Source organism: Pinus tabuliformis, chromosome X (assembly GCF_031772625.1).
Source record: "Pinus tabuliformis cultivar Carrire ecotype Pingquan chromosome X, CPIR1, whole genome shotgun sequence".
NCBI lineage: Eukaryota > Viridiplantae > Streptophyta > Pinopsida > Pinales > Pinaceae > Pinus > Pinus tabuliformis.
The window spans coordinates 973509561-973537466 of NC_142308.1; the positions used below are offsets into that span (position 1 = coordinate 973509561).

Genomic DNA, 27906 nt, shown 5'->3' on the forward strand with positions numbered 1-27906 from the left:
GGTAAGCTCAAATGGCACAAGAAGAACTCGTTTTTCTCTCTGAAATTCCACATATATGTAAAGGAGTAGATCCACATTACGAGAGGGTAATTGGTTAAGGGCTTGACTGCACCTCGGATGGGGATAAGGTGCAGGCAAGCTACACCTCGGATGGATAGAAGGAGCAGAAAGGACTTCAAATGAATAGATAGTCTCAGCATAAAAATGTCTCTGCTCTCTTGGATAATACCACAGTCTTGGCATAATGATAAGCCACAGTAACAACAATGACAAAGATGATCAGTCTCTAAGGATATAGTCTTAGCATAATGAAGAGCCGCAGTAACCATTACAGTCTTGGCATAAATGGGATAGTAAGGATCTCAGTGCAGTGAAGAATAGTATCACATCTCGGTGGATCTATTTCCTAGCAGTCAATGTATATATATGTGATGGAAAGAACTTCGTATCCCTCACTGTCTTTGCATAGTCTCACTTCCTCAGTTTAATAAATATCACAATGATCCTACAGCCACAATCACGATCTCATCATGGAATACACTCTCGCATGCTCACAATCAATATGATGATCTCAACTAGGATATAGTGATGATCCAAGAGTAGATGGAGATATGGAGCAACCATAATCTTGATGATTAATGAAGCTCTCAGTGCATTGATTAATGGACAGAATCAAGGTCACAGTGAAGGTCTCAATAAGGATAAGAGATCTCATTGACATGATGAAGAAACAGTAATGAAGATCTCAGTGATGCTGTAGCGATGGATTCAATGGTGCAACAATGAGGATGATCCCAGCAGTGACAGAGAAGTGGATTGATGTCTTGGGCTTGGAGAGGCAGAATGTGTCAAGGGTCATGGTCTTGGTATTCATCAATTGGATTCTCTATAAGAATAATTTTTGTGCGAGTTTTCCTCTCCAAGAGGGAGAGGTTTTGTCCCTGGCATAATGCCTAACATCTTGTGTTCTTGTCTCTTTGTTTTTGATAGCAGTTTGATGAAGTAAACACACACTAATAATGTAAAGAAGATCAAGCTAAGATAAATAGTAAAAACACTTCACAAATTGTAATCACTGTAATTCTGAATGCCCTAGATTCTTCAACACTAACAAGCCAAGAGAAGGAGGAAGCTTACATCAGATTCCAGGTAGGTATTCCTTCCATATTTCAAACATCTCAAGGAAAGCATTGCAATTTTTTATTGTTTGTTTCTAGATTAAGTCACTAGGTCTAGGGAGATTGCTTCTGTCCGCAGAAGGAATTTATCCACAAAACACTAACCCTTGCTTTCCTTATTGATAACCTTTTCCCCCTTGTTGATATTATTATTTGCAGGCTATTATATGCCCTTATATGCCCTAAATTTGTGTGTGATAAAAAAAATAACTTAAAACAACCTTCTTCTAAATCGTTAAGGTCTTAGGAAAGTGTACTTGAACTCTTACAACTCTTATCTTAGTCTTTTCATGGTTTCGCTAGTACCTTTCCCTTTAATCATTGGACCTCATATCACCCTTGAGTCGCTGCTTGTTGAATATCTTCTTGGTGATTTCATTAGGGAAGCCTCTCTCGTGGGGCTAAAATCCACCATTAAACAATTGCAGAGAGGTCATTGAGGTGACAATGGTGGTTGATCTTTTGTTGCCATAAGACCTAGGTTGTATAATGGGGCCTGTTGCTGCAAAATTTGGAAGCAAGTCTTAGGGAAACAAGAGATTGTTTCCATTGTCACATTAGTAATCATTCTCCTACTATTTAGTGGTATTCAAGAGATTGGGATATAGTATCGGTGGAGCCTAGAAGGCCTACATAATCTTTTCCAAAGCTCAAGTACCATGTTCCTAGATCAATTATATGGCTGATATATGTTAGGGTTTTGCATATTTTCAATGATAAGGAAAGCAATGCCATGTAGAAACCCAAAAAAAGGTCTTTGATTGATTAATCTACAAAAGGTGCAAGATCTTGAAATAGATACCTAGGATATAGGGTGTATACTGTAGTTTTATTGTTGAAACTGTTGATCTAAAGTTGATATGAGGTTGTCATTGATGTCAACCTAAGAAGCAGCAGGGGCTACCCTAATCTTTCAAGTGAATTTTAAATTTTAAATTACTCTATTTTGAGTCAAGGATCTTCTAGGTATATTCTACTCGTTGAGATGTTTCCGTTGATTTATGGCACGCCAAGTAATTCTTCACGGTTTGAGAGATATTCATGTTTGAAGTTAGTAACCCCAGTTAGTGGGCTAAAACCCTATGGGGTTGTGGCATGGTACTCATAATTGGTTTTGGTCATTGAATAGTCATTAATTAATAATTTTTTAAGCTCCTACAATCCCTCCAACATTCTCTATAGAAGCCCCTCTCAACTCTATAAAAATAAATCTCATATATCCTCTAAATGTAGTTATCGTGGAATTTTCATTATAACTTCATTTCTGTGAAGGCTTAGATTTTGAAATTAAAACCCATTTTATTGGAAATCTTGATGAATGTCATGACCAAATTTCAGATCTTGGTTTGCTATATTTTTAGAGATATGATCTATGGAAGTTAGGGTTTTTGTAGGTTGCCAAATTTCATCTCAAAGAAGTGACTCTGGGAAAATAGTCATAACTCTCTCTCTGAGAAGAGGATTAGAATTCTGTAAAAAGTGGCAGATAGTGCACGTAATGTGGTTTTTTGTATATCAAATTCAGAGCCGAAGGAGGAAACAGTGACATGTGGCACATCGTACAAGTTCGCTATACTGAACTAGTCCATAATTAGGTCATTGTGAGAGATTGGGCATAACTTTGCCTTGAAGAGTCCAAATTGGGTCAGACCTATGGCATTGGAAAGAATACTTAGAGGGATTCTATAGGACCGAAGATCACATGTTGGGGATCTGAAATCGCAGAGATACATCAGATTAAATATCATGCTCCTAGAAGGCAAGAAAAACTAGATCAAGTGTTGTCAAGGGGTGTAAAGGACCAGACTTTCTAGGGCAACAAAGAGCAAGGTGCAACAAAATGATGTAGTAGAGGTAAGATATAGGTAATTATCTTCTGTATATGCATGTTCATCTCTTAATTGCATTAGGTTCTTTGTATTCTAATTTGTTATTTTTGTTTAGCATTGACATATGCTCTGCAGGATGAGGTAAGTTTTGCTATTATCATTTCATGGGTATTTCCTTGAAGACTTTTTGCCGGTATTATATATTCATCAAGAGAAGACTCAATGCATAATATAATTTTATAAAGAATGAGAAAGGGTAGCATGACAAGAGCAGTAATCAAGGTGCAGAAAAACAGCAAGAAGTTCACCACATGAAGTCTTCAAGTGGGCAACACTGCATACAGACATTGTAAAAGTATCATTGTACAAAGTCATTGTAAAAGAATCTTTGTAAAAGTTGTACAAGTGTCTATCTGCCAAGAGTTGAAGAGGCAGTGTCGGGAGGTCTAGGATCATCATTAGGTGGTTGTGTCATAGTTGGGGTTATGGTCTAGTGTGTCGTCTTCTTCTACATCATTCTATATCATTGTAAAGTGGACCATTTTCCCTGGTACAGGAGTCCATTCTTCTTTTATTCTTCTATAGGGTGGTAGGGTGGTGCTAGGTTGGTGCATGAAGTCACCAATAGGTTCAAGCCTGTGAAAACTTCAGGGTGGTAGGGTGGTGCTAGGGTGAGTTGTAGCTCATTGGGTGTTGGGGCATCCGTTTAGTTGACTACTGAAGAATCTCGGGCGTTGGAGCGTCCATCTAGTGGGAGCTGGAGAAGAATGCTTTTCTATATTCTAGGAAGTTGGAGCTTTCTTTTCAATTGGATTTGAAGATTAAAGAATTATTAGAAAAGCATTTGGTGGTTTTTGACCTGGAGGGGGTTTTCCACCTAAAATTTTTGTGCCTCATGTGTTCTTTTATTCACTGTTGTTACTGCATAAACATTAATGATAATTGAAGATTAACTAATGCTCTGAAAAGATTTAAAAGTGCTAATTTCTAAGGAATACTGATTCACACCCCCCCCCACCCCAAGTATTTTCCAACAATTGGTATTAGAGCTTGGTTCCTTCAATAGCAGTTTAACAACTGGAAGGAGATCATGGAGCATACCAAGAATGGTGTACCTCTATTCAATGAAAATAATTATGCACTCTGGAAAGGAAGAATGGAGGTCTATCTCTTGGCACAAGGTTACAAAGTATGGGACACTATTCAAAATGGCTTTACACCAACCATGGATGAACAAGGTAAGAAGAATTTGGTAAATGATGCAAAAGCAAAGAATATTATTATCAGTGGACTTATTGAATCTACTTATCATAAGGTGTTGGGTTGTAAAACCGCCAAAAATATATGGGACAAGCTTGAGAATATATATGCAGGTGACTCAAATGTCAAAGAAGTAAAGCTTCAAATCTACAAAGAAAAATTTGAGCAACTCAGAATGAAAGAAGATGACAACATTGTTGCATACTTCCAACACGTTGATGAAATAACCAACACTCTGGAAGGATTGGGAGAGCCTGTTGACGAGAAGACTATTATATGAAAGATTCTTAGAATGTTACCAGGAATATTCAACCCAAAGGTATCAGTCTTAGAATACAGTGCAAATCTGGACAAACTCAACAAAGAGGAATTACATGGAGTTCTCATAGCATATGAAATGAGACTTGATGAAGAAGAGGGTACTTCACATCTAGAAACTGTGTTCGTTGCATCTAAGAAAACCAATAAGGACAAAAAACCTTCAAAGGCAAAGACCTGCACTTGCACCTGCAAGTGTGAAGAAAAGGAAAATGATGAAGAAGTTTTTTCAGATGGAGAATATGCTTACTTTACGAGAAACTAACAATTGGTAAGGGAAAATTCAAAGGTAAACTTCCATTGATATTTTTCGGTTGTGGTGAGGTCGGGCATTTCGTAGCAAAATGTCCGAACAAAAGTGATGGAAACTCAAAAGGAAAGAAAGGCTTTAAGAAATTCAACAAGTAAGGCAAGAAGAAAGGATTCAAAAGGAACTTTCTCTCTAAAGAAGATAGCTCATCATTCGATGAAGACAATGACAGTGAAGAAGACGCCAATGAGAGAGTAATGTTTATGGCCAAGCACAATAAACAAGAGGTGTCAAACAACGACGAAGAAGGGTTGACCATAGAAGAATTTTCTAAGGAGATTATCAAGCTTATAAAAGAGCTCAAGGATGAGAAGATCCGTTCCAATACTCTTGAAGAACAAGTTCAAGGTCTCAAAATTGAAGTTGAAGAACACAAATGTATTGAAGAGTCACTTCAAAATAAGTTGGAAGAAAGCAACTGAGAAAGGGAAGCATTAGAAGCTGAAGTAGTCTCGCTGCATAAGGAAGTGAAGAAGGGAAAAACTATCCAAAACTATGCCAATAGCTCAAGGGTGTTGGAAGAACTCATCAACAATCAACGATCTTACAATGACAGAACTGGCCTCAGTTACAAAGAAGAAGTAGGACCTTCTACAAAAAAATACAATGAACCTATGAGATCTGACAGGCATGTAGACTTCATTGAAAAAGATTCGTAAGAACAGCCTTGGAAGACAATTCCCCGACGAAGATTTCCATCCAGGCACCAACATATTTTTCATGGCTATTGTTATTCATGTGGAAAATTTGGTCATAAAATTGTAGAATGTCTCACGTACCCTAGGAACCAATACAATTCCAGGAGATCTGTCAAATATGAACCTCCCAGGGCTCAATGAAACATCAATAGATTTGAACATTTAAGAAGTAATATTGAATGTTACAAATGTCGAAACTTTGGACACATAGCCAGAGACTGCAGACTTGAAAATCCTCTAGAAGAATCTTCAAAGCCACAGAACAAACGAACATGGAAGAAGAAGAACACTGATAATTGTGCTCTCGCTCTCAAGGCTCAAAATAAAAAATATGTGTGGTATGTTGATAGTGGTTGCTCAACACATGTGATTGGAGTAGAAATAAATTTGTATCTCTAAAAGAGAAGAAGGATGGAACCGTGTCCTTTGGAGATGATGGATCTTCAAATGTTAAAAGATCAGGTACCATCAGTGTCGGAAGCAAAGATGCTCTAGCCAAGAATGTTTTATTGGTTGAAAACATGAATCAAAATCTGCTCAGTGTTGGACAAATGTGTGATCAAGGACACACAATGCTATTCAACTCCACAAAATGTAAAATCAGGAAAGGCAAGTATGGTAAAATTGTGGCTACAACGAGTCGAGCTCCAAATGACATATATGTTCTGGATGAAGCAACTAAAGCATGTATGCTAGTTAAAGAAGATGAAAGTTGGTTATGGCACAAACGAATGGGTCACATAAACTTTGACAATTTTGTTAGGATAAGAAAAAAGGATGCAGTACGAGAAATGCTAAAAATCTCAAAACCTTCCAACACACTATGTGAGGCCTGTCGGCATGGAAAGAAGACAAAATGTGGATTTAAAACAAAAGAACACTTTGCATCACATCCATTGGAATTGATACATGCTAATCTAAGTGGTCCTATGGGAACAAAAAGCTTAGATGGAGAATTATATTTCATGTTAATGATGAGAGGGGCACTCATAGGGGCCCTAGGAACCAGGGTGATGGCCAAAATGATAAAAGGTAGAGCTCATGCTTGGCTTTTGCCCACATGCTAAATTTTATTGTCCCGACTATCTTTTGCATTTTGTCGTTCATTTCCTATTGTAGGTGGCTATATTATGCTTTTAACTTTCTTTTTAGTTGCATTAACCTTTGAGGCATTGCTCCAGGCTCGATGCATGACCCAAAATGTGGACAAGGGGAAGGGGAGGCTAACACCTTGTGGACCCAATGGAAAAATGTGGACCCAGATGGGGAAATGTGAAGAGGCCTTATAATGAGCAGAGGGGAGTGAGATATATGGTATCGAGAGGTAGAACCACACAACGAAAATCAGGGTTTCCCATGTAGTGCCACTCCTAAAGCTAGTAGCCAATAAAAGATATCCCATGGGACTAGGATACAAGATTAACCTCCAAGGCTTCGATAAGGAAACAAGAGCACAATCAAAGTTCTTTTTTTACACCAAATCCCCCTGCTAATCCATGCCCAAGTGTGCCCAAGAAAAGCAAGCATAAACACCCAATTACATAATAAAAAATCATACCTTCAAGGTTGGATAACCCAGCTTCAAACATACGATCATGACAGATGAGTGAGGGCTCATAATGGCTAGCTCAAGTAGCAGAGAATGATAGCACATTGAGCTATCAAGTGGACGCAAGGGGTTATTGGCTGCTGGCTGAAGATAAATCAAGGAGAAAAATCCTCCTATGGGGGCCACCTACATGGTGGTGGGTAATAGGCCCCACAAATGAATGGGTGTGACTCTTGGTCAAAAGTAAAACCCACCCATTTCACAAATATAAATACATAAAGAGACTATTTGATTTCGACCTCATACAATAACAACATTCTTTTGAAGCAGCCGCGAAGAGGAGCAGAGTAGAGGACGAATTGACCAAGTTTGACCATATTTGAAGTTTGACTAGAATTGACCATTGACATGTTGTTTGATCAAGTTGAATGACTATACTTGATCGAGTTTTTTCATTGACTTTGATCACAGTTACAGGTTGAATTTGAACACATAAATGAGGCCAAGTTTGACAGCTATAAAGGACAATTTGAATGCAAGTTTGACTATGGGTTTGACCACAAGGGTCAACTGCAGGTCCAAGTTGACCGCAGGGGTCAACCACAATTCTGAAGTTCATTTTAAGAGATAGTTTGACTAGGCCAATCAGTTGGCCATAAGTAACTATTTTTGGGGTTTGAACAACATTCACTAAGTTGTAATTTGACCAGGTTTGATTGGTATCTTGGACTTGGATTTTAGCACAGGTTTCTAAAATATTTTGAATTGTAAAAATTGTTGAAGAACAATTTCTCCTTAGAAGAAAAGTTGTTGAGTTTTTCCCAAGGTTGAGTTTTCCTAGGGTAAATTTTGTTGTCTCTATTGTGCATGGTTGTCTCTTTATGATCCTACTATTTTCATTGTATTATTGTTGAGCTTTTCTGTGTATAATTGCTTAATGATATATGTGACATTAGATAACTTGATTGGAAATCATTGGAAAATAATTATCAGATCAAAAGATCAGCTTCTATTGTGCATTATTGTAGAAAATTCAACATGGTATCAGAGCTTTAATAAAAGAATAGCCATTGAAGTATCTTGAAGAGGCAAAGTTTAGGAGAATCAATCTATTTTGAAGAAACCGAGTACAATAAGAATGAAGCCTAATCTGAGCCAAAATTTTGACCCTCGAGAGGCTTGTTTGGGTCATGTTTTTAAGGCAACCAAGAAGCTTGTTTAGGGCACAAGAGGTGGAAAATTGACAACAGAAGGAAGGCTGAATTTTGATGGATGTCTAGGCCAAATTACAGAGATCATTAAGGGCTTGTTTAGAGGGCAGTTTGAGGACCTCTTGTGATGCATTTTAAGGGCATTTGAAGGGTTTATTAAGGTTGGTTTCATGGCACCTCCAAGGGCAGAACTCAAGAGCCAAGGAGGTATTCTAAGGTGGCAAAAAGTCTGACAAGCATGACCAGACTTCCTACAAATTAATTTGAGGTATGAGTCTTTTGTTGAATTGATACTATAATAATTAAGGATAGCTTGCTACCTAAAAGTGATCAATGGTCTAATTCCAGTCTAGGGATAATCCATTTTTTTGGAATGACCTAAGTTTCGAGATTAAGCTTTAGATATCATTCAGTATGGATGATGACATCTTTTCAAGCATGAAATATGTAATGACAAGCACAAACCTGTGTTTGATGCAAAGTCAAACCCTTGTTTATTGTCCACATTAGATATGGCTAACTTGATCATTTAGAATTTGACTAAGTACACCTCTCTGATTTGTCTACTAAGGAAGTTAATCCAGAGCCAAAGGGAGCTGAGGAGAAAGGCTCCTTCACCTACTTTTATAAAGAAAAAAAAGAGCCTATCAAAATGCTTGTATTAAAAGTATGTGTCTTTCTTTGGAATCTTTATGGTTGTGTGGTACAAGATTTGGAAGACTTAGGGTTTGTAAACCTTAGAAGACTTGGAATTATGACTTGTATTGAAATCTTGGATGAAAAATTCCTAGGGTTTGTGAGATAAAACCCTAGAGCAAGACCTAGAGTGTTGGATGCAAGTGGAGTTGGTGTGATGCATACTTGGTTTATCTCCTTGATAGCATGAGGATGACTTGGTATTGATGCTAGCTTATTGTTGAGCCTTTGGTGTGGCTAGATAACTCGATGAATCCACAAGATGAAGAAACCCTAGCTCTTATGCAAGAAAAAGGAAAACAACATGCATCAACAGCTAATGTTGAAGACGTGGATGAGCATCCACACCAAAAGAAGACAAGGAATCCAAGCTGATGATATTGCAGATGGAATTCATTGATTTCTGCAAGGAGGCACGGATCAAGAGGAAGCCTAGAATTTCATACAACCCATAGTAGTTTCTTTTCTGATTAAAAAATAGTACTTCATATATTTTATCTCTTGATTATTATTATTTTATTCCTTAGCCAACCTCTTATCTTTGTATTCTTTTCTTGGTTATACAACTTGAGTGGGCTTAATGGTTAAGAGCATGTGTTTCCTCCTAAGAGGTCACAGGTTCAAAACCAAAGGGGGGTGGAGTATGTTTGCCTTCATAGACTTAGTAGTCAAATCGCTGCGTGGAGGTGGGTCCCTTGTCCCACAAACAAGGGGGTCTCATACACCAATTTGGTGTCTGGCTTGGCCGTGACCTTAAATTTGGATAATAATAATAATAGTTGTTTCTTCCATGGCCTCCTAAATAAGGTTTGTAGGAACATCATGATGGCGACCAAGGTAATGATTCTAAAAACAGATGGCAGCATCAGGGAGAATGAGGCAAAGTTTGTGGCAAGAGGGTTCTCCCACTAAGAGGGCATGCACAGATATTTTTGCTACTGTCACAAATGGTTAGATTCTTAAGAATGTTTGGTGTTTGAAAGGAAGAAATTGTACATATTAACATCCAGGATCGTGTCCGATAATAGGAAGAGCTTCCAGTTCCAAGGGAACAGGTAGTAAGGGAAAGCAGAAGGAGAAACCTTCTAAGAAGATGTCATGGGATTGAGATTGTCAGACTAGATTCTTAGAGACAGAAGGTCTCTAGGAGCAATGTGTCTTCCCAAAGGAGACCACAATAGAAGGACTTGCTTACATAATAAAGGGAGCAACTACAGTAGAAAGAGTTGCTTACAACCTCAACAAACAAACTTGCTTACGTGACATAGGGAACAACAGTGGAAAAAGGATTTACTTCCATGATAGAGGGAGTAGCCAAGACTACCACAAGAAAAATTGCTTCAGTGTCAGAGGCAGTTTGGCCTCGAAGATTGAAATGAAGAATTTTGGCAGATACACTATTTCTTGAAATTAGAGATTCAAATTTAGTGAATCCCAAGACGTACAAGTAGTTGATTAGTGAAGTATCTGATTGACACGAGGCTAGATATTTTCTTTGCAGTGAACATCCTGAACCAATTTATGGTTAAACTGAGGCATATACAGTGGATGACAACAAAGAATGTGGTACATGTGTTGTACAATTAGATGTGGTTTGAGATATGTCTCATGAGGTGAAGTGAGTCTTTGCAGGAATATCACAAGTCATGAAGCAATGAGGCTTCAAAAGCCAGAAGGACATGGCCAGGTCACTTCATCTGAGACATGATGCAAAGAGGAGTAGTAGAGCTCCAATACATATCCACAGATGAGTAGATTGTGGACAAAGACGAGCTTAGTATGATGTTGAATGTCTCCCTCATTAGAAGGGAATGATGAGGTCTTTGCAGGATTGGGTTGACCATCTCCTGAAGCCATAAAGGAATTTGGCTGGGTCATAAAGGATTTTGATGAAGTGGAGAGGAGATGAATACATTCACCTTTAAAAGCCAAAAGGACTTGGCTAGGTCATAAAGGACTTTGACCAAAAAGGTGAATGGCCCAAGGCAATTACAGGGGAAATTATAAGATACATTCACCTTTGAAGCCAGAAGGACTTGGCTAGGTTGACCAGAGGTGAATGTCCTAGGGAAATTATAGGATTGGACAGATATTCTCCTTAGAAGCCAGAAGGACTTGGCTATGTCGACCAAAGGAGATAGATGTAATTCACCTTTAAAGCCAGAAGGACTTGGCTAGGTCATAAAGGACTTTGACCAAAAAGGTGAATGGTCCAAAGGAAAATTCTCTCCTAAGAAGCTATAAGAACTTGGATGCTAGAAGGACTTGGCTAGGTCATGACCAGAGGAGATTGATACATTTGCCTAAGGAGCCATAAAGGACTTTGGCCAACCCTAGATATATGAGGAGTTACATTGCCCACTCCAGGATGGAGTTATTTTATAGACATGCATCAACATGACAAGCTCATGAACTTTTCTTAAGGAAGGAGAAATTTCAGCAAGGAAAATATGTTGCAGAGAATACCTCCCTCGCTAAGAGGGAGTGTTGATTTTTGTGTAGCATCAGGAGGTATTCATGCATGCTAAAAGGCCTCTCAAGTCAGCCTAGGAAATTATGAAAATGAAAATGAAAATTATTATATTTTTTGGGCTTCATGTAGGCCTAAAGTGTCAAGTTGGCCCCACAAATGAATGGGTGTGACTCTTGGTTAAAACCCACCCATTTGACAAATATAAATACACAAAGACACTATCTCATTTCAACCTCACACAACAACAACATATCTTTTGAAGCAGTCATAGAGAGGAGCAGATTAGAGGATGAATTGACCAAGTTTGACCATATCTAAAGTTTGACTAGAGTTGACCATTGACATGTTAAATCAATTTGGCTGGCCATACTTGACTAAGATTTATGGCCAACTTTGAACACAATTACAGGCTGAATTTCACTGCAGAAATGAGACTGAATTTGACCGCAGTAAAGGATAGTTTGATCGCATGTTTGACTATCGGTTTGACTTCTGCTTCCTACTCATCCATGATATCATTGTGGATCCCAAACTAAAACAACATTCAGAAGTACCCTTCCTGTTGACAACGCTCCCAGCCCAATCTCCATCTATATATCCATGTAGTCTAACATCTCCAACAACATATCTCAGTCCAAGGTTAATAGTCTCATGTAGATATCTCAATACATGTTTGGCAACAACCCAATGTACATGGTGAGGATTAGTCATAAACTGGCTCCAAGTGTTGACTATGAAACATATGTTAGGGTGAGTGTTCATGAGAAACATCTGAGCACCAACCAGTTGTCTATACTCAGAAGGGTTTTCTAGGTCTGATCTAGCAGCCTCTCCGCATAGCTTCTTGAAATTCATCTCCATAAGAGTAGGCAAGGACTTGCATTCTACCATGCCAAATCTCTCTAATAGTTTCACAACATATTTTCCTTGTGAAACGAATATCTCGCCTGGTCTTTCCATACTTCTAGACCTGGGAAATAGTGCATCAAACCAAGGTATTTCATCTCGAATTCAGTAGCCAACTCCCTCTTACATTCAAGAATGAGAGGGTTTGCACTTGTCAAGAATAATTCATCAACATATAATACCAAAATGAGAGGCATACCTTGGACCACTTTGAAGTACAAGTTTGGATCGGCATTGCTCCTTGTGAATCCCAGCTTCATCAAGTAATTGTCAATGTGGGCATACCAAGCACGAGGAGCTTGCTTCAATCCATAAATAGCTTTCTTCAATTGGCACACATGGGTCTTCCTGTCATGAACTTCAAATCCTGGAGGTTGTTCAACATATACTTCTTCTTGAAGCAAACCATGCAAGAAGGCAGTCTTCACATCCATTTGGTGAAGAGTCCAACCCTAACTAGATGCAAGTGCAACAATGGATCAAATGGTGGTGTAGTGAGCAACTGGAGCAAATATATCATCATAATATTCTCCCTCTTTTTGGGAGAACCTCGAGCTACAAACCTTGCCTTGTATTTTTTTATGCTTCCATCAGCCCCATGCTTGATCTTATAGAGCCATTTTGAAGTCACCACGGATTTTCCCTTTGGTCTTGGCACAACATCCCATATGTCATTCTTCATAATTGACTCATATTCTTTGGTATCCTTCCAGACTTGTTCTTTCACGGCTTCTCCAAAGGTGGAAGGCTCAGCTTGAATCATATTGCTAATTGCTACCACATATCCCTGGTATCTTGCACAGTTTAAGGTTTGTATGGCAGGAATCTATCTCTCAACATCTTGTAATGTGTCACGAAGCCAAAGTGGCCTCTTCCTGGCAGGAGGATCACATGGAGGAGGATCTAACAGATCCATGGGCTCCATGGGATCATCAATAATGTCTTTTTCAGATTCAGGCACGGACGGACCTTCTAGAATATCCATATCATCATTCTTCTTCTCAAGAGGAGGAGGCAGAGGAAGATCCCTTGCTTTTCCAAGAGTGACATCTTCATCAAATGTTACATTCCTGCTAATTTTAACCCTCCTTTGACCAGGAATATATGTTGGAAAATGTAACTATGTTCGGTCTTCATTAATGTACTTGAGTCATCATGTAATGTACTTGTCAAAAGAATAAATAAAATAGTTATTATTATTATTATTGTGACTTATTAAAGCATGGGTTTCATGCTTCAGTCACCTTGTTTTAGATCAAAGTCCCCATTGAGTACTTCTAGGATTTATTATGAGTCAATAGAGCCATTGTACTTTTAAAGAGACCCTTCTTGGGATTTTGAGTCATGTAAAGAGGTTAAGTATTGAGTCAAATATGATTTATGTATCCTCCACACCATGTCCGCTGAGAAGAAGATCAAGTCGGCCTAAGAACCTGTTGTGCCATACAACAACCCTCCCCATTTCAAAATTTTTCATATAAAACTTTAATAAGAAATGGGTCCCCTTTAGAATATAAATAAAATCAATAAAACGTTTGAAAATAAATTTTTTAATAGGTCATATAATAATTTGCTTTTAAGGTACTTAGGATCGTAATCACAGCTTGCTAATCTATCAAACCCATGAAAGTCCTTTTAAGAAGGTCCGATCCAATTTGAATTATAATAAAACCTTATCATAAAGCTTTATCAAAGGAAAACAATTATAAAGGGAATATGTCGCATCGTGCACATCCTTTATCTCAATGGTGGACTTAAAGTGTTCCATTGAGATCCGCCGATGTGATAACTCTATCGGAAATCGCATATCGCTACTCATTAAGAAATCGCTCCAAGTGTTCCATAGAAAACCTCCGATGCGATAAACCAATCACAATCGCGCATCACTGAAATCATAAAACACATCCCAAAAAGTTTCGTTGAAATCTGCTGATGCGATTTTATTATCGTATAGCACTCTTTCGATAAAGGTAAAATATGAAGTATTGTGAACATGTGCAGTTTAAAGTTATAAGTCAATTATAAAGAAAATTTAAACGATTTATCAATTTTAAAGCATGCCACCTCCCCATGCCAGCTCACCACTGATCACAATCGCAACCATGCAGAGGAACCATTTAAGCATGGCACTTGTAACTCCTGATCTGCGATATGCGATTATCGCTAATCGCTGATCGAGAAGTCACGATACCCATTCTAAAAAGGACCATTATAAATTTGCGATGCGACATACCATCACGGCATTAAAGTTTCACGTTGGAAGTTACGGGGAAATCATTAAGAAGCAGTTATGGTTGAATCCTTCAAGGATTTCATCCATGGTGGCTTAATATATCATAGATCCGTAACATCTATTACACTTAATTGTTGTTAGTCCTGTGTGCTATGTATTAGCTTTTAACAAGTTTTTCCACTATTACATCCTTCTATTTCATTTTGCAGAGCTAATATGAAATCATCAGTCCAGCAAAAATGTCTAAGAAATCTCAGAAAGTAAAGGTCCCCGTCATAGTGAAAGATGAACCAGCAAAGTTGGTACTGATAACTAATACTACCTGTCTAGGCCTTGGCAAGACTTCATGGGAGGGCATATATAATCTACTCGAAGTCGAGGATCCAAACAAAATTGAAGAAGGAGGAACAGCTGATTCAAGTGATAAATCAGAAAATACTCTTAAGGATTTGGCCAGCTCCTTCCTCCATAGAATAACAGCCTGTGCGAAAGTGTTACCATACAATGACCTGGTGAGATGGGTAATAAAGAGTATCAACATAACCAACAGAGCATTCTTTACAACCGATGGAAGGATGTTTGGGACATTCAAGGCAGAAGATGTCAAGAAGATGTATCATTTGTCGAACCCCCAGAAACATTACAACAAGGCATTTTTAGAAGCTTTCGCCAAGGAGAACGAGGTAGAGTTGGACCCTATCAAGCAATGGAGACATTTCCCAAACAAGCATAAGCATGAATCCTCTGGTATGTACTTCGTGGACTCCTTAGCATCTCCCTATTGCTATGCTGGTGCTATGATATGTAGATTCTTTGGAAGCCCTGATTCAGCTAGATTTTCCATAGAAATGGTCCCATTAATGGAAGCAGCAATTATATGGATTGGGCAACCATTTTATCAGATAAAATGGCCAATAAAATCCTTCATTATAGAAGAAATATATATGTAACCACCAGGATAGTGCCCCCATTTTATATGAGCGCCTATATAATGGATACAATCTATTTCAATTCTGACTTCCCCATTCTAGGTTGGAAATGGACTCCTCAAGACCCAACTCCTATTCATATTTATCATAAGTATTTGTGGAAGTCTCATTATAAATATCATATATATAGGATTTGCCATGGTTTTATTTTGCCCGTCCATTAGGCCATATTCAACAAACTAGCTCCTCGGTTATCCGATGAGGCTAGCATTGACCTAACCTCAATCGGCAAGTGGTTCGGTGAAGAGAAGTTCACCTATATCAGGATTTTTGGCAGTATCACAGATCCACATGTTCTCCCATTGTACATTCCTGATAAGCTATTGGCCAGAGAAATAGCTTACTAGATAACAGAAAAAGGAATGTCTAGGAACCTCAAAGAGTCCAAGAAACAAATGTGGCCTACATTTCCTCTCCAATGTGGTACTTACTCACTGCATGATTTCAAACAAGCCGAGAAATAAGAAAACAAGATAAAAATTATGAAGTTAGCAGTCACTCCTAAGAGACAGTATGATCCAAACCAAGTGGCTTACAACTTTACCACTCAGGTGAAAGTTGCCAAATTTGAACATGAGGAAGATGACTATGATGACTTGTTCACTTCGGTTGAGTTGTTTTCACAGGTAAAACATCTAGCAGGGATCAAATTAGGAGCAGGGGAAACAAATAAGTTCATGCAGTTCAGGACACAAAGGTTACAAACAGTACCTCTAGATCTATTGAACACTACCACTATGGTGCAGCAAGCAGGCCACAGTAAAGAACACACTACTGAAAAGATTCCCAAAAAGGAGCAGATGAATGAAAAGACCAGTGAGCTCCTAGATACCGATGTGCATATTGATTCCAACTTAATCAAGGAATTGGAGAAATTCGATCAGCAGATCAAGACCTAGAATAACTCCCAAAACATCATTATACTAGAATCACCCACAACACAGGAGCCTATTTTTACTAGTATTACAACTGAAGGGGTAGTTGACACAATGAACACTCAACATGATATTGAAATAATTCCAGAGAATCCTTTAGAAGAGATTGTATTGAAGGTGGAGGAAATACCACCCCTGGATGTATTTTATAGTCCAAAGCATAGGGCTATGGTCAAAAAACAGAGAACAAGAGAAAAATTGACTAGGGACCATTCTCAACTCCTCAAGCTGAACTGATAAATGTGGTATGGAAAGACTCAGAAGTCAATCCTTCTTAGGATTTAACTAAGTTATCTCAATATGCAGGTGCCTATACAGCCTCTACAATGGACAAGGCCTTCGAAGTTAGCCAACTGGTCAAAGAAAAGGATCTAAGGATCACACAACTTGAAGAACAAATGGTAGTGAAACAACAGAAGATTGGCCAGCTTGAATAGTAGCTATTGGAGCAAAAATAACAGAATGAGCAACTGAAAGAACAGTTAAATGTGGAACAACAAATGATCAATCAGCAGGCTCTCCAGAAACAACAAAAGTTGTCTCAAGAACTCAACAAGCTTCAAGTGGCACTTCAACAGGAAAAGAAGGCCAAAGAAGAACAAATTGCACAGCTGCAATTACAGGTAGAGAAATTCAAAGGTTATCCAATGATTGATGAATTCAAGAAAGAAGCCCTGGAAGTGACTAAAGCCTTATCTCAGCAACTAAATATCCTTTGCCATAAAATATCACTGGTTGACCCATTGCGCATCATCACTACATCACTCATTGAACAGGCAGCTAACACCAGGTTAGAATTTGAAGACCCAAATGATAAGGTCACAATATTTCTCTCTTGGCAAAGTATAGAAGAAGGCATAGCTACTAATCTACCGAAAATCCAAGAATCGCACAAAGAAGTCTTGTTTTCGGAGTGGGAAACACAGTTACTAAAGGCCGAAAGAGCTACTTCCAGTGCCAGGGCTACAATGAACAGTGTGATTGAGTTGGTAAATGACAACTTATATGGAGCTAACTTGATCTCCGATTGCTCCCAAGGAGAGCTCCCGAAGGCAAAGCGCTAGAAGATCAAGGGAGATAGGATCTGTCTAGTAGAGAAGAACAAATCGGCCAAGTGAAAAACTTGACTTGGGATGCATTTGGTTCTTCCTAGTCAAGCGCACAGCCAGTAGATGGCCACCAAATGCCTTGTCGACACTGTCAATTGCATGGTTCTCGAGCTTTCAAATGCCACATACACAGGTCAACTACATTCCAGGCTAAGTCATCCTCCGGAAATTCAGGAAATGCTCTCAAATTTTCAGTTGCAAGTGCAAGAGAAGAAGTAGATACAATGAATCAGTTCAAAGGCTATCGCAATGTTATTTTCATCAATCAAGTCCCAGATTTTCATGGTTGCAGTTCCAACAGCTCAAAGCGATTTTTATTGACAGTTAGTTTTTATTTTATTATTTCAACCCTTTCATGTCTTTTAAGAAAGGGTCCTCAATTTGTATAAAATTTGACTTGAGAAGTTGCACTTTTGTACTTCTGAATATATTTTATCAGTAGTGGATCAAGGTTTCACATTTTTGTGAAGAAACTTTTTCAAGACCTGCACTTTTGTATTTCTTGGAGGTTTTCTCAAATAAGAAAGTGGAATCAGAGTGTTATTTACATGGAAAGACTCAAATGCATGCGATATTTCTATCACTGTTCTTTTGTCTTGTTTTCTTATGTGATGAAGCATTCCTTTTAAAAGTTGCTATTGTTGATATATGTATGCTCTTCCAACAATTCTTCATTATGTCATTTCTGAATAGTTTAGAATTGTTATACTACAAAGATATATGTCAGCAATATATATTAGTATGTTATGTGATATGTTTTCATAATTACTTTGTTTAATTTCTTAAACAAAGTAATCATTATTTAAATGCATCTTTCTATGGATAAGTAAATCATCTATATGATTGTTTGTCTACTAGGAATTATAAAAAATCGCATTGTTATAAGATTACTCGGGTTATATAGAAATATTTGTATATTTTAGAATCATAGATTAAACCATCTACCATCTTTGATATACATTTTAAGACACTCATTCATTAAACCACACATTATTGGGAAACTAGTTAACTTGTCCCATAATATCCAATCAGAGCCACCATACCAAACGGAAAAGGAGTTGTACTAAGGTCCAGACCGGGTGGTTATCCCCAATGTTGGTGGTAGGATTTTAGAGGCATCAACAAAACCTTATTTGACCTCACATGGAGCCTATAAATACAAGCTCATCGAATTCATTTGGAGCATCATATTCTCACACAAGTTCGATATCTCTTGTAGCTGGGAAAAAGTGTAAAGTCCTCTTGTAGCTGGGAAAAGGTGCGAAGTATGCTGCTGAGAAGCCGAAGTGAATGTGAGTTTGGGGAAGTCTACGAAGAAAAGAAAAATTGAAATTTTTGTGCCTCTCTCTCCGTTTCGTGCTCTGGATTGGGAAATCAAAGTCTTCAAAGTTTGTCTGTTGTCGGAAGCTACTGCCTAGTCAAAGTTGCTGGAAAGGGGTCAAAATTCTAGGAGGTTGACTTGGTGTGGAGGAAAGGTTAGGTCTTGGTCTAGGGTTAAGAGTCTCAAAGAATACTATTGAAAGGAATAATTTCTTGACTGGGTTTTCCCCTCGAGGGGGGATTTTTCCCTGGCATAGTGCCTACATCTGGTGTCTATTGTTTTATGTGTTGCTTTTTTGGTAATTGCTTGATGAACTAAAAGAAAGAAGATATAAAGAATCATAATAATAAGTAACATCACAAGTAATTATCAAGAATAAGAAAATATTTCTGCCTTTCTGATTTTCTAACATTGGATCAGAGCTTTGGTGAAGAAGGTAGTAAGAGGCAGTCTCAAGCACTTGATCAAGAAAACATTCAAAAGGACTATCTCAGGGAAGGAGTTTATTATACTCAAGGAAGATGTCTAACACAATCAAGGGAGAGAACAAACTTGAAGGGGCCTCTAACTTCAGGTCCTGAAAGAAGAGGATTGACCTAATCCTTGAAAAGAACAAGGTACTAGACTTGGTCAATGTAAAGAAGCCTATAGAGGATTCGAGTGATGCTGACAAAGTGAAATACAGGGAATTAAATTTGGTGGCCATGACTCTGATGGTATAAGGAATAAAGGACAACCTTGTCCAATTCATAGCTAACATCGATCATGCTCAGGAAATGTATGAAGCCTTGTCGAAGTTGTTTACTATTAAGAACATTGATCAAGTAGCAAGTTTGAAGAATGAGCTAAGGACCACAAAGATGACTAAAGAAGACATTGTGGCAACCTTCTTTGTGAAGATAGCTAGAATCAGGGATGATCTCTTGGCCATTGATGAAATTGTTCTAGACAAAGAACTCGTGATCACTGCTCTATTAGGATTGCCATCCTCTTGGGGTGCATTTGCTGCAGGTCTTAACACTTGGAAGGAAGCTCCCACTTTTGAAGAACTATGGATTGCCTACAATGAAGAAGAATTAAGGATCTCATTAGTTGCCAATCCTGAAGGAGTATCAAATGCCTACATTGCTCAACATAAAGGAAAGAAATCGAAAGGACCAAGGAAGAAAGTTGACATGTCCAAGATAGAATGTTATCAATGCCATAAGAAGGGTCACTACAAGAGTGACTGTCCCGAAAATCCAAAGAATAAGAAGAGAGATAGAGATCATGCTAACTTTACTGAGGAAGGAGACTCAAAGAAAGCCAAGCCTGAAGAATATGACATTAGGGACTTACACTACTAAGTCCTTTTAGCTTTATATATCTTGTTTTATATGTTTTAGAATTTATAGGTTTTTAACATATTTTGGAAAAGACATTTTTATTGTTTTTATAAGTTTGTAGGTATCCCTCAAGCTTTGGAGGGAGCCCCCAACAACTCCCAAAGATAAGTATCTCATTTCCTTTCAGTTTTTTGGTTTCATGTATTCATTTAGTTTTGATTATATTAAATATTAATCACCATTCTCCCTCTATTGTCTTGATTAGGAAAACATCTGCAAGAAGTATGAAGGAGGACCTCTCAAGACAAGGTTTGCCAAGAAACAAAGGTATGCTTTAAATACATTGATTTCTTTATATTGAAAGGATTATTCATTTGACAGACTATTACTAACATTTTTATGTCGAGCTATATTGAATCATAATGATTCTTGTTTTGGGTGATTCATCTCTTGATAAATCTACCCACCCCATTCATATTCTTAACTGATTTTGTAGAACCTTAGACGGGTTTTAGAAAACCCTAACTGAAGGGTAAGCTAATGTGAATGTCTAAAACCCTAAATTGTTTAGGGATATTGTGAAATGTTGTTTGAAGTTTTTATTGATAATTTCATGTTTGGGATTTTGGTATGATCAGGAAAACCTAACTTGTTAGGGTTGAATGATAAGGACTAAAATCCTGAACCTTTGAAAAATTGGTAATGTTGGGTTTGCTATGGTTCTACATTGAAACCCTAACTCATTAGGGTTTGGTGGAATGTGTGAGCAAGACCCTTTCAATGTCTTAAGAATGATTTCCTTGGTATGGGTGTGTTTGTCTGATCAAACCCTAGTCTAATCAAGTTTGTATGTCTAACTCTTATTTGATATTTTTGTGAAGTTGGGTTTGACTAACACATGATATGAAATGTATTTGCATGATGATGAAATCTAGGTATATATAGATATGCCCTTTTGGTTGAAAACCTAGCTTGGTCTAGGTCATATGTATTAATGTTGTCAAACATATGATATGCTTATGAATGATTATAAATTCCTAGATATGTGTGTTGAACTGGTTATTGATGGTCATAAGTTTTAGGATTTAATGGAAGTCCTTGTTTGAGATTCTAGGATGATGATATTTGGAAATCTAGGGTTTTGCAGCTAAACCCTAGTGGTAGTTAAATTGTCTAGTATGTGCGATATAACAATCTGAGATCTATTTATTTAATAATTGTTGAGATTGTGAAAAATGGAATTCTAAGGTTTTTGGAGTTGAACCTTAGTCGAAGTAAAAATCTCTGATGTATGAAGACAATATGATAATTTGAGATTTGTGTAAGATTGTTGAAATATGAGTTTTGGTTGGGATTGATGGTTGATTGAAAATCTAGGGTTTGCAACTAACCTTAGTGGAAGTTGGTCATGTTAATGACTAAGTTGTGATTGATTGTGATTGATTCTTTTGTATGAAATCTAGGATTTGTATGAAACCCTAGTGAAAAAGTCTAACATATGAATTCTAAAAGTTGTTAGACGCTTTGTTGATATATTTTTGCTTGAATTGTTTATAGGGTTTGCTATATGTTGTAGTGAGGTATGTCATACCTTTGGAAGAAACATTGAAACCCTAGATGGAATGGAAATTGTTATGATGTAGTCTAGGGTTTATGACAAAGTCCCTAGCAAGATGATGAAGAGTATATGTCTGTGATTAAGTCTGGGTATCTGATATGTATAAAGTTGAAATGCTTCTATGATTTTGATATGGCTAACTTCATGCTTCTATAGATTTGGTTGTACTTGCTATCTAAGTTGTGCAGGTACACAATCTTCAACTTGGTGAAGATGCTCGATGTGACAAGCATGATGAGGATAATAACTTTGATAAAATGGTTGGAAGTCGCAAAAGATTCTCTGATGACGAAAAGAAGAAGTTGATCTCCCAGAGGAAACCTACATAGAAGAGATCTCCCTAAGATTAAGAGGGAGTCTGGATGAAGAGGTGCTTCCTAGTTGAGAGGGAAGGCATAGCTTGGTTTTAATTGAAGAATGAATTTCGAAGGATATGTTGCTACATGAGAAGTAGGAAAGGAAATTATATGATTGAAGAATCTTTTGTCAAAGATTCAGTTGATAGTCCTACTAAGTTGTGGAGCAACATCTAGAACAAACTCGGAGGCTTGTATTTGATTATGAAAGTATATTATTGACTAGGGTTGTGGTTGTACAGGTAAAGCACTTGAAGGTTTTTTATAGCATGCTAGTTACCGATCAATTTGATCGAGAGAGATTTGTGGTCCTTGATCTGTTGGATCAAGGGGTGTTGAGGCTTTGTGAGTGAAGCATTGCCTGGGAAGACATTTGGCTGACACTTTGTGCTAATGTCTAGGTCTCGAAGTTGGCAAGGTGGTATTGATTATTGAGCTCTGTTTTGGATACACACCTGATTTTTGCGTTGGTGGTTAGCAAGTAATCCTGATGGTACCTAGAGGGGCTGAAACCTTGAGTCCATCTTATTCCCACATGGATAAATTTCCCTGGTCAAGAATCTAATCTGTGGCATTACAGTGCCTAAATTGTTGAGGGACAACTTGGATAGATTTCCTTGGTCAGAAATCTAGTCCGTGCCTAAATTGTTGAGAGACCACTTAGATAGATTTCCCTGGTCAGGAATCTAGTCCATAACATTGCGGTGCCTAAATGTCTTCATGGTTCATATAGTTTTAGATCTTCCATTGTATTTGTACATTATGAATACATTCCTAGTTAAGAGGGAGTGTTGGAAAATGTAACTATGTTCGGTCTTCATTAATGTACTTGAGTCATCATGTAATGTACTTGTCAAAACAATAAAGAAAAGATTTTATTATTATTATTATGGTGACTTATTAAAGCATGGGTTTCATGCTTTAGTCACCTTATTTTATATCAAACTCCCCATTGAGGACTTCTAGGATTTATTCTCAGTAAATAGAGTCATTGTAATTTTAAAGAGACCCTTCTTAGGCTTTTGAATCATGTAAAAAGGTTAAGTATTGGGTCAAATATGTTTTATGTGTCCTCCACACCATGTAGGCCTAGAAGAATATCAAGTTGGCATAAGAACCTTATTCGACCTCACATGGAGCCTATAAATACAAGCTCATCGAATTCATTTAGAGCATCATTCTCTCACACAAGTTCGATATCTCTTGTAGCTGGGAAAAAGTGTGAAGTTCTCTTGTAGCTGGGAAAAGGTGCGAAGTCTATTGTCGGGAAGCCGAAGTGAATGCAAGTTTGGGGAAGTCTAAGGAGTAAAGAAAAATCAAAATTTTGGTGCCTCTCTCTCTCTCTCTTGGTTTCGTGCTCTGGATTGGGAGATCGAAGTCTTCAAAGATTGTCTATTGTCAGATGCTTCAGTGGTCGGAAATTGCTGCCTAGTCGAAGTTGTTGGAAAGGTGTTGAAATTCTAGGAGGATGACTTGGTGTGGAGGAAAGGTCAGGTCTTATTCTAGGGTGAAGAGTCTCAAAGAATACTATTGAAAGGAATAATTTCTTGACTAGGTTTTACCCTCGAGGGGGGCTTTTGCCCTGGCATAGTACCTACATCTGGTGTCTATTGTTTTATGTGTTGTTGCTTTGGTAATTTTTTGATGAACTAAAAGAAAGAAGATAAAAAGAATCGTAATAATAAGTAACATCACAAGTAATTAATAAGAATAAGAAAATATTTCTGCCTTTCTTATTTTCTAACAATATATATTCTAAATTCTTTGGAATCTTCACACTATCCAACAAATGTACCTTTTCTTCCAGTGGCTTCTAGCTTGTTTCTTTTGTCCTTCGACACATGGAAATATACGGGGCAGCCAAATATATTAAGGTGACCAATGTCGAGCTTGACACCTGTGAATACTTCTTCGGGAGTCTTGTTGTCCAAAGCTTGATGAGGCACCTTGTTTTGAACATATACCGTTGTATTTGTTGCTTCTCCCCAAAGGAACTTCGGCAACTTTTGATCATGGAGCATGGCTCGGGCAGCTTCTACAATAGACTTGTTCTTTCTCTCAGCCACTCCATTTTGTTCAGGATTGTAGGGCACAATAGTCTCCTTCTTGATACCTTCCTTCTTGCAAAAGTCTATGAATTCATTTGAGATGTATTCCCCACTGTTGTCGGACCTGAAGATCTTAATTTTCTTCCCTGTTTGATTTTTGACCAAAGATTTGAACTCCTTGAACATTTCGAAGGCCTCATCCTTGTGCTTCAAATAATATATCCATGTCTTTCTTGAGAAATCGTCGATGAAGGTAATGTAATAGAGATGGCCACCAAGTGAATGTACGGGCATCGGACCACATATATCAGAATGAATGAGATGGAGGATATCTTTTGTCTTGTTCTCACTAGAGGGGAATGGTCCCCTTGTCTTCTTTCCACTGGCACATCCTGGACATACTCCATCATGTTGAGCTTGAACATCAAGGATCCCAGAGACTAACTTCTTCAATTTTGGAAGTGCTTCATAGTGAATATGGGCCAGCCTTCAGTGCCACAACTTGCTTTGATGATTTGTATCATGGACCATTGCTAGAAGAGGTCTTCCAGTGACTCTATAAAGTCCTTCAAATCTAGATCCCAATGTGAAAGCATCTCTCATGGAGGATCCAACAAGCCAAGTTAGTACTTTTCCATTGATGAAAGAAACCCTCATTCATTTATCTTCCAAAGAAGATATGGATACCAAATTCTTCTTCAATCCTGACACATAAATCACATCATGAAGTAAAATAGGTTCCCTAGAGTCCAAGTGAAATTTGATAGGCCCAAAGCCTTTGACGAGATGAGTGGAGTTATCTCCAAGAATAATCTTCAAAATTGACTCCCTCTCTACTAAATTAGAGAGAGCTTCCTTATACCTAGAGAAATGACCCCACTATCAACCAAATATCTATCCCAAGAATCCAAAGGAGATGAACAAGAAAGTGCAGAAATAAGAATATATTTAAATTGATTAGTAGCATTACTTTCATACCTAGAATTTCTTGATCCCTTTTGTGGACAATAGCTTTCTTCACGATCATTGGGAGAGTCTCTTCTTCTTCTATCATTCCTTCTTCCATCTCTTCTATCATATGACCTATTGTTGTTGTAGCCACGATGATTGTTGTAGGACCTTGAAGTGTTTCTTCTTGGAGCATCTCTCTTCTCAGGGCAATCTCGAGCATAGTGACCTTTTCAATGACAATTGTAGCATTTGACATCTCTATCTCGTCTTCTTGAGTCCTTGGAGTCTTAGTTGGATTGAGGAGGTCTTCTTGCATTAGATGGATTTCCCTTTCCTTTCTTCTTGTTCTTCTTCTTCCCTTGAGCAATGAAGGCAATAGGCTCTCCTTCATTTGGCCTTTAAATTCTCCCCCTAGATATCATCAATCTTTCCTCTTGATTGCATAGAGCAAGTAGCTCATCAAAAGTAGGGATCCTTTCTCTATTGTTGATAGAAGTAATGAACATGTCCCATGATGAAGGAAGACCACTAAGGGCAGTCATCACCAATTCCTTGTCAGGTACAATTTCTTAAGTTCGGAGTCGATCCATGATTTTAGTGATTCTCATGAAGAATGATTGTATAGTCTCTCCCTTGTGCATCTTAGATTCCTTGAGTTGATTTTTCAAATCCATAATGTGGCTCAAATTGTTCACTTCATACATGCCCACAATCTTATCGTACATTTCCTTGGATGTCTTCAAAGAAGAAATATAAACAAGTAGATGATCTCTTAAAGAATCAATAATGATCTTCTTAGCTTTAATCTCACCTTTCTTGTACTTGGATTTGGTAGCTTGGGGAGCATTTTCTATAGGTGTTGAAATCTTTCCTTTCATGTATTCCAAGGAATCATATTCATCTAAGGGAAGCTCAATATTTGGTACCTGGGAACTATAAATTCAAGATATGTTCATCTAGGAATTGGATGGTAGCAGTACAAGAAGATAACCTGAAGGTCAAAAAGGATCACTTTCATAAGGAAGCCATGATCAACTTAAAGTTTATGAAGGATCAATGCAATGCCTTCATGTTAAAGATGAAAGTGATGAGAAAGAAAGGTGACCTGGATCCTATCACAAGATTGAAGAGAGAAGGTAGCTCCATGATACCTTGAAAGAAAGAAAGCTCAATGATGCAGAGGAAAGAGGGAGTCAAGCAACTATGAAGAATTGGTAGTTGATACTCTTATGAAGATAAGTTGTAAGGCTTGTGATGGTGACTTCCCAAATAGAAAGGAAGTCTAGATCTCATCTGATTTTCAAAGGGAGTAAAGGAGTCTCCTTGTATAGGAGCAAGGTTATATTCTAAAGATTAAAGGAGAATAGGGATATCCTCTTTGGTTGAGAGGGAGTGATGTTGGACATCACATGTGCATTCTCCTCTTCAAGTGATGAAGAGAGAATGACAGAGGATTGGATAAGCATATGTGGTTTCCTTGAGGATAAAACATCCAAGAAAGGAAAGGTACCGACACTCTTTGAGGATGTGACAGTATCCAAGAGAAGAGTGGTCAAAGAGGACTAATATTATTTGAGGACTTAGGATTGGAGATCTAAGATAAGAATAGTCCTAAAAGGACATACCTTGTAGACATTTGGATGGGGTATGTACCTTGTAGAGGTAGTGCAGTATCACAAATAAAGCCTCCCAGCATAATGCTCTTAATTAAAGAAGAGCTTGTCTAGTTAGGCCTCAGAGACAGTGTTGGTCATAATGATGATGCTTACAGTATGGCTTATCAATCCAACTCTTCTTCTAAGAACTCTTTAGTTAAGAGGGAGTGTTGAGAAATGTAACTAGTTTTGGTCTTCATAATTGTTGTTGTACTAATTTCAATATGTATCCTATGTAACAATCAAGAAAAGAAAAGAAAAAGTTATTATTATCAAAGCATGGGCTTCATGCTAATTATTGATGGTCTTCTAGGTAAAAGCATGTTCTTCATGCTTCTATGGTTTGTTAGGTCTTAGGTTTTATTGTCACGAGTCAAAGGAGTCAACATCATGTTTATAAGACCCTTCCACGCAAAATATATTTGTAAATTCTTTTTGAGTCTAGAAAGTCTTGGAAGCTCCAAAAGTAGAAGTCAGCCTAAAGGAGAGAATTCAACCCCTTGAGAAGGCTATATAAAGAAGCAGTTCAATCTCATTTGGACACACTCACTACACAAGTTCGATCTATCAAGAAAGAGTTCGATTTGAATATGGGAGAAGCAGAAAAGAAGAGCAAAGGTCTAGAAGAAGGAAAGGATGAAATCTCTTGTTTTGGGGCTCTATCTCTCTCACACGTGCGAAGTTCTAGGGTTTCTGGTGTTGCAAAAGAGGCTGAAGTTGCAGGACCGAGTTGTAGTAGGAAAAATTGTAGCATCTTGTAGCTAAAAAGAAGTATACTCTATCTAGACCGAGTTGAACTTAGGAGGAGATGTATTGCTCCAAGAAGGTCTCAAGAAGAAGTTGATCTAGGGCTTCCTTGGAAGCTACAAGACCGAAATTGCAGGGTCGAAGTTGCAGTGTGTAGCAGTTTGGTGTGGAATCAAGGAAGGACCTAAAGA

At 37.9% G+C, this 27906-nt stretch overlaps 1 protein-coding gene across 1 annotated transcript in view; it reads left to right on the forward strand.

Annotated features, from left to right (window-relative positions):
* The window catches only part of LOC149142976 (DEAD-box ATP-dependent RNA helicase 25-like), a 191464-nt gene that overhangs the window by 150677 nt on the left and 12881 nt on the right, over window positions 1–27906 (forward strand). Inside the window, exons 9-10 of the mRNA XM_089451638.1 lie at window positions 16892–16986; window positions 17068–17208. Coding sequence (XP_089307764.1) covers window positions 16892–16986; window positions 17068–17208 — 236 coding nt within the window. The remainder of the gene's footprint in view (window positions 1–16891; window positions 16987–17067; window positions 17209–27906) is intronic.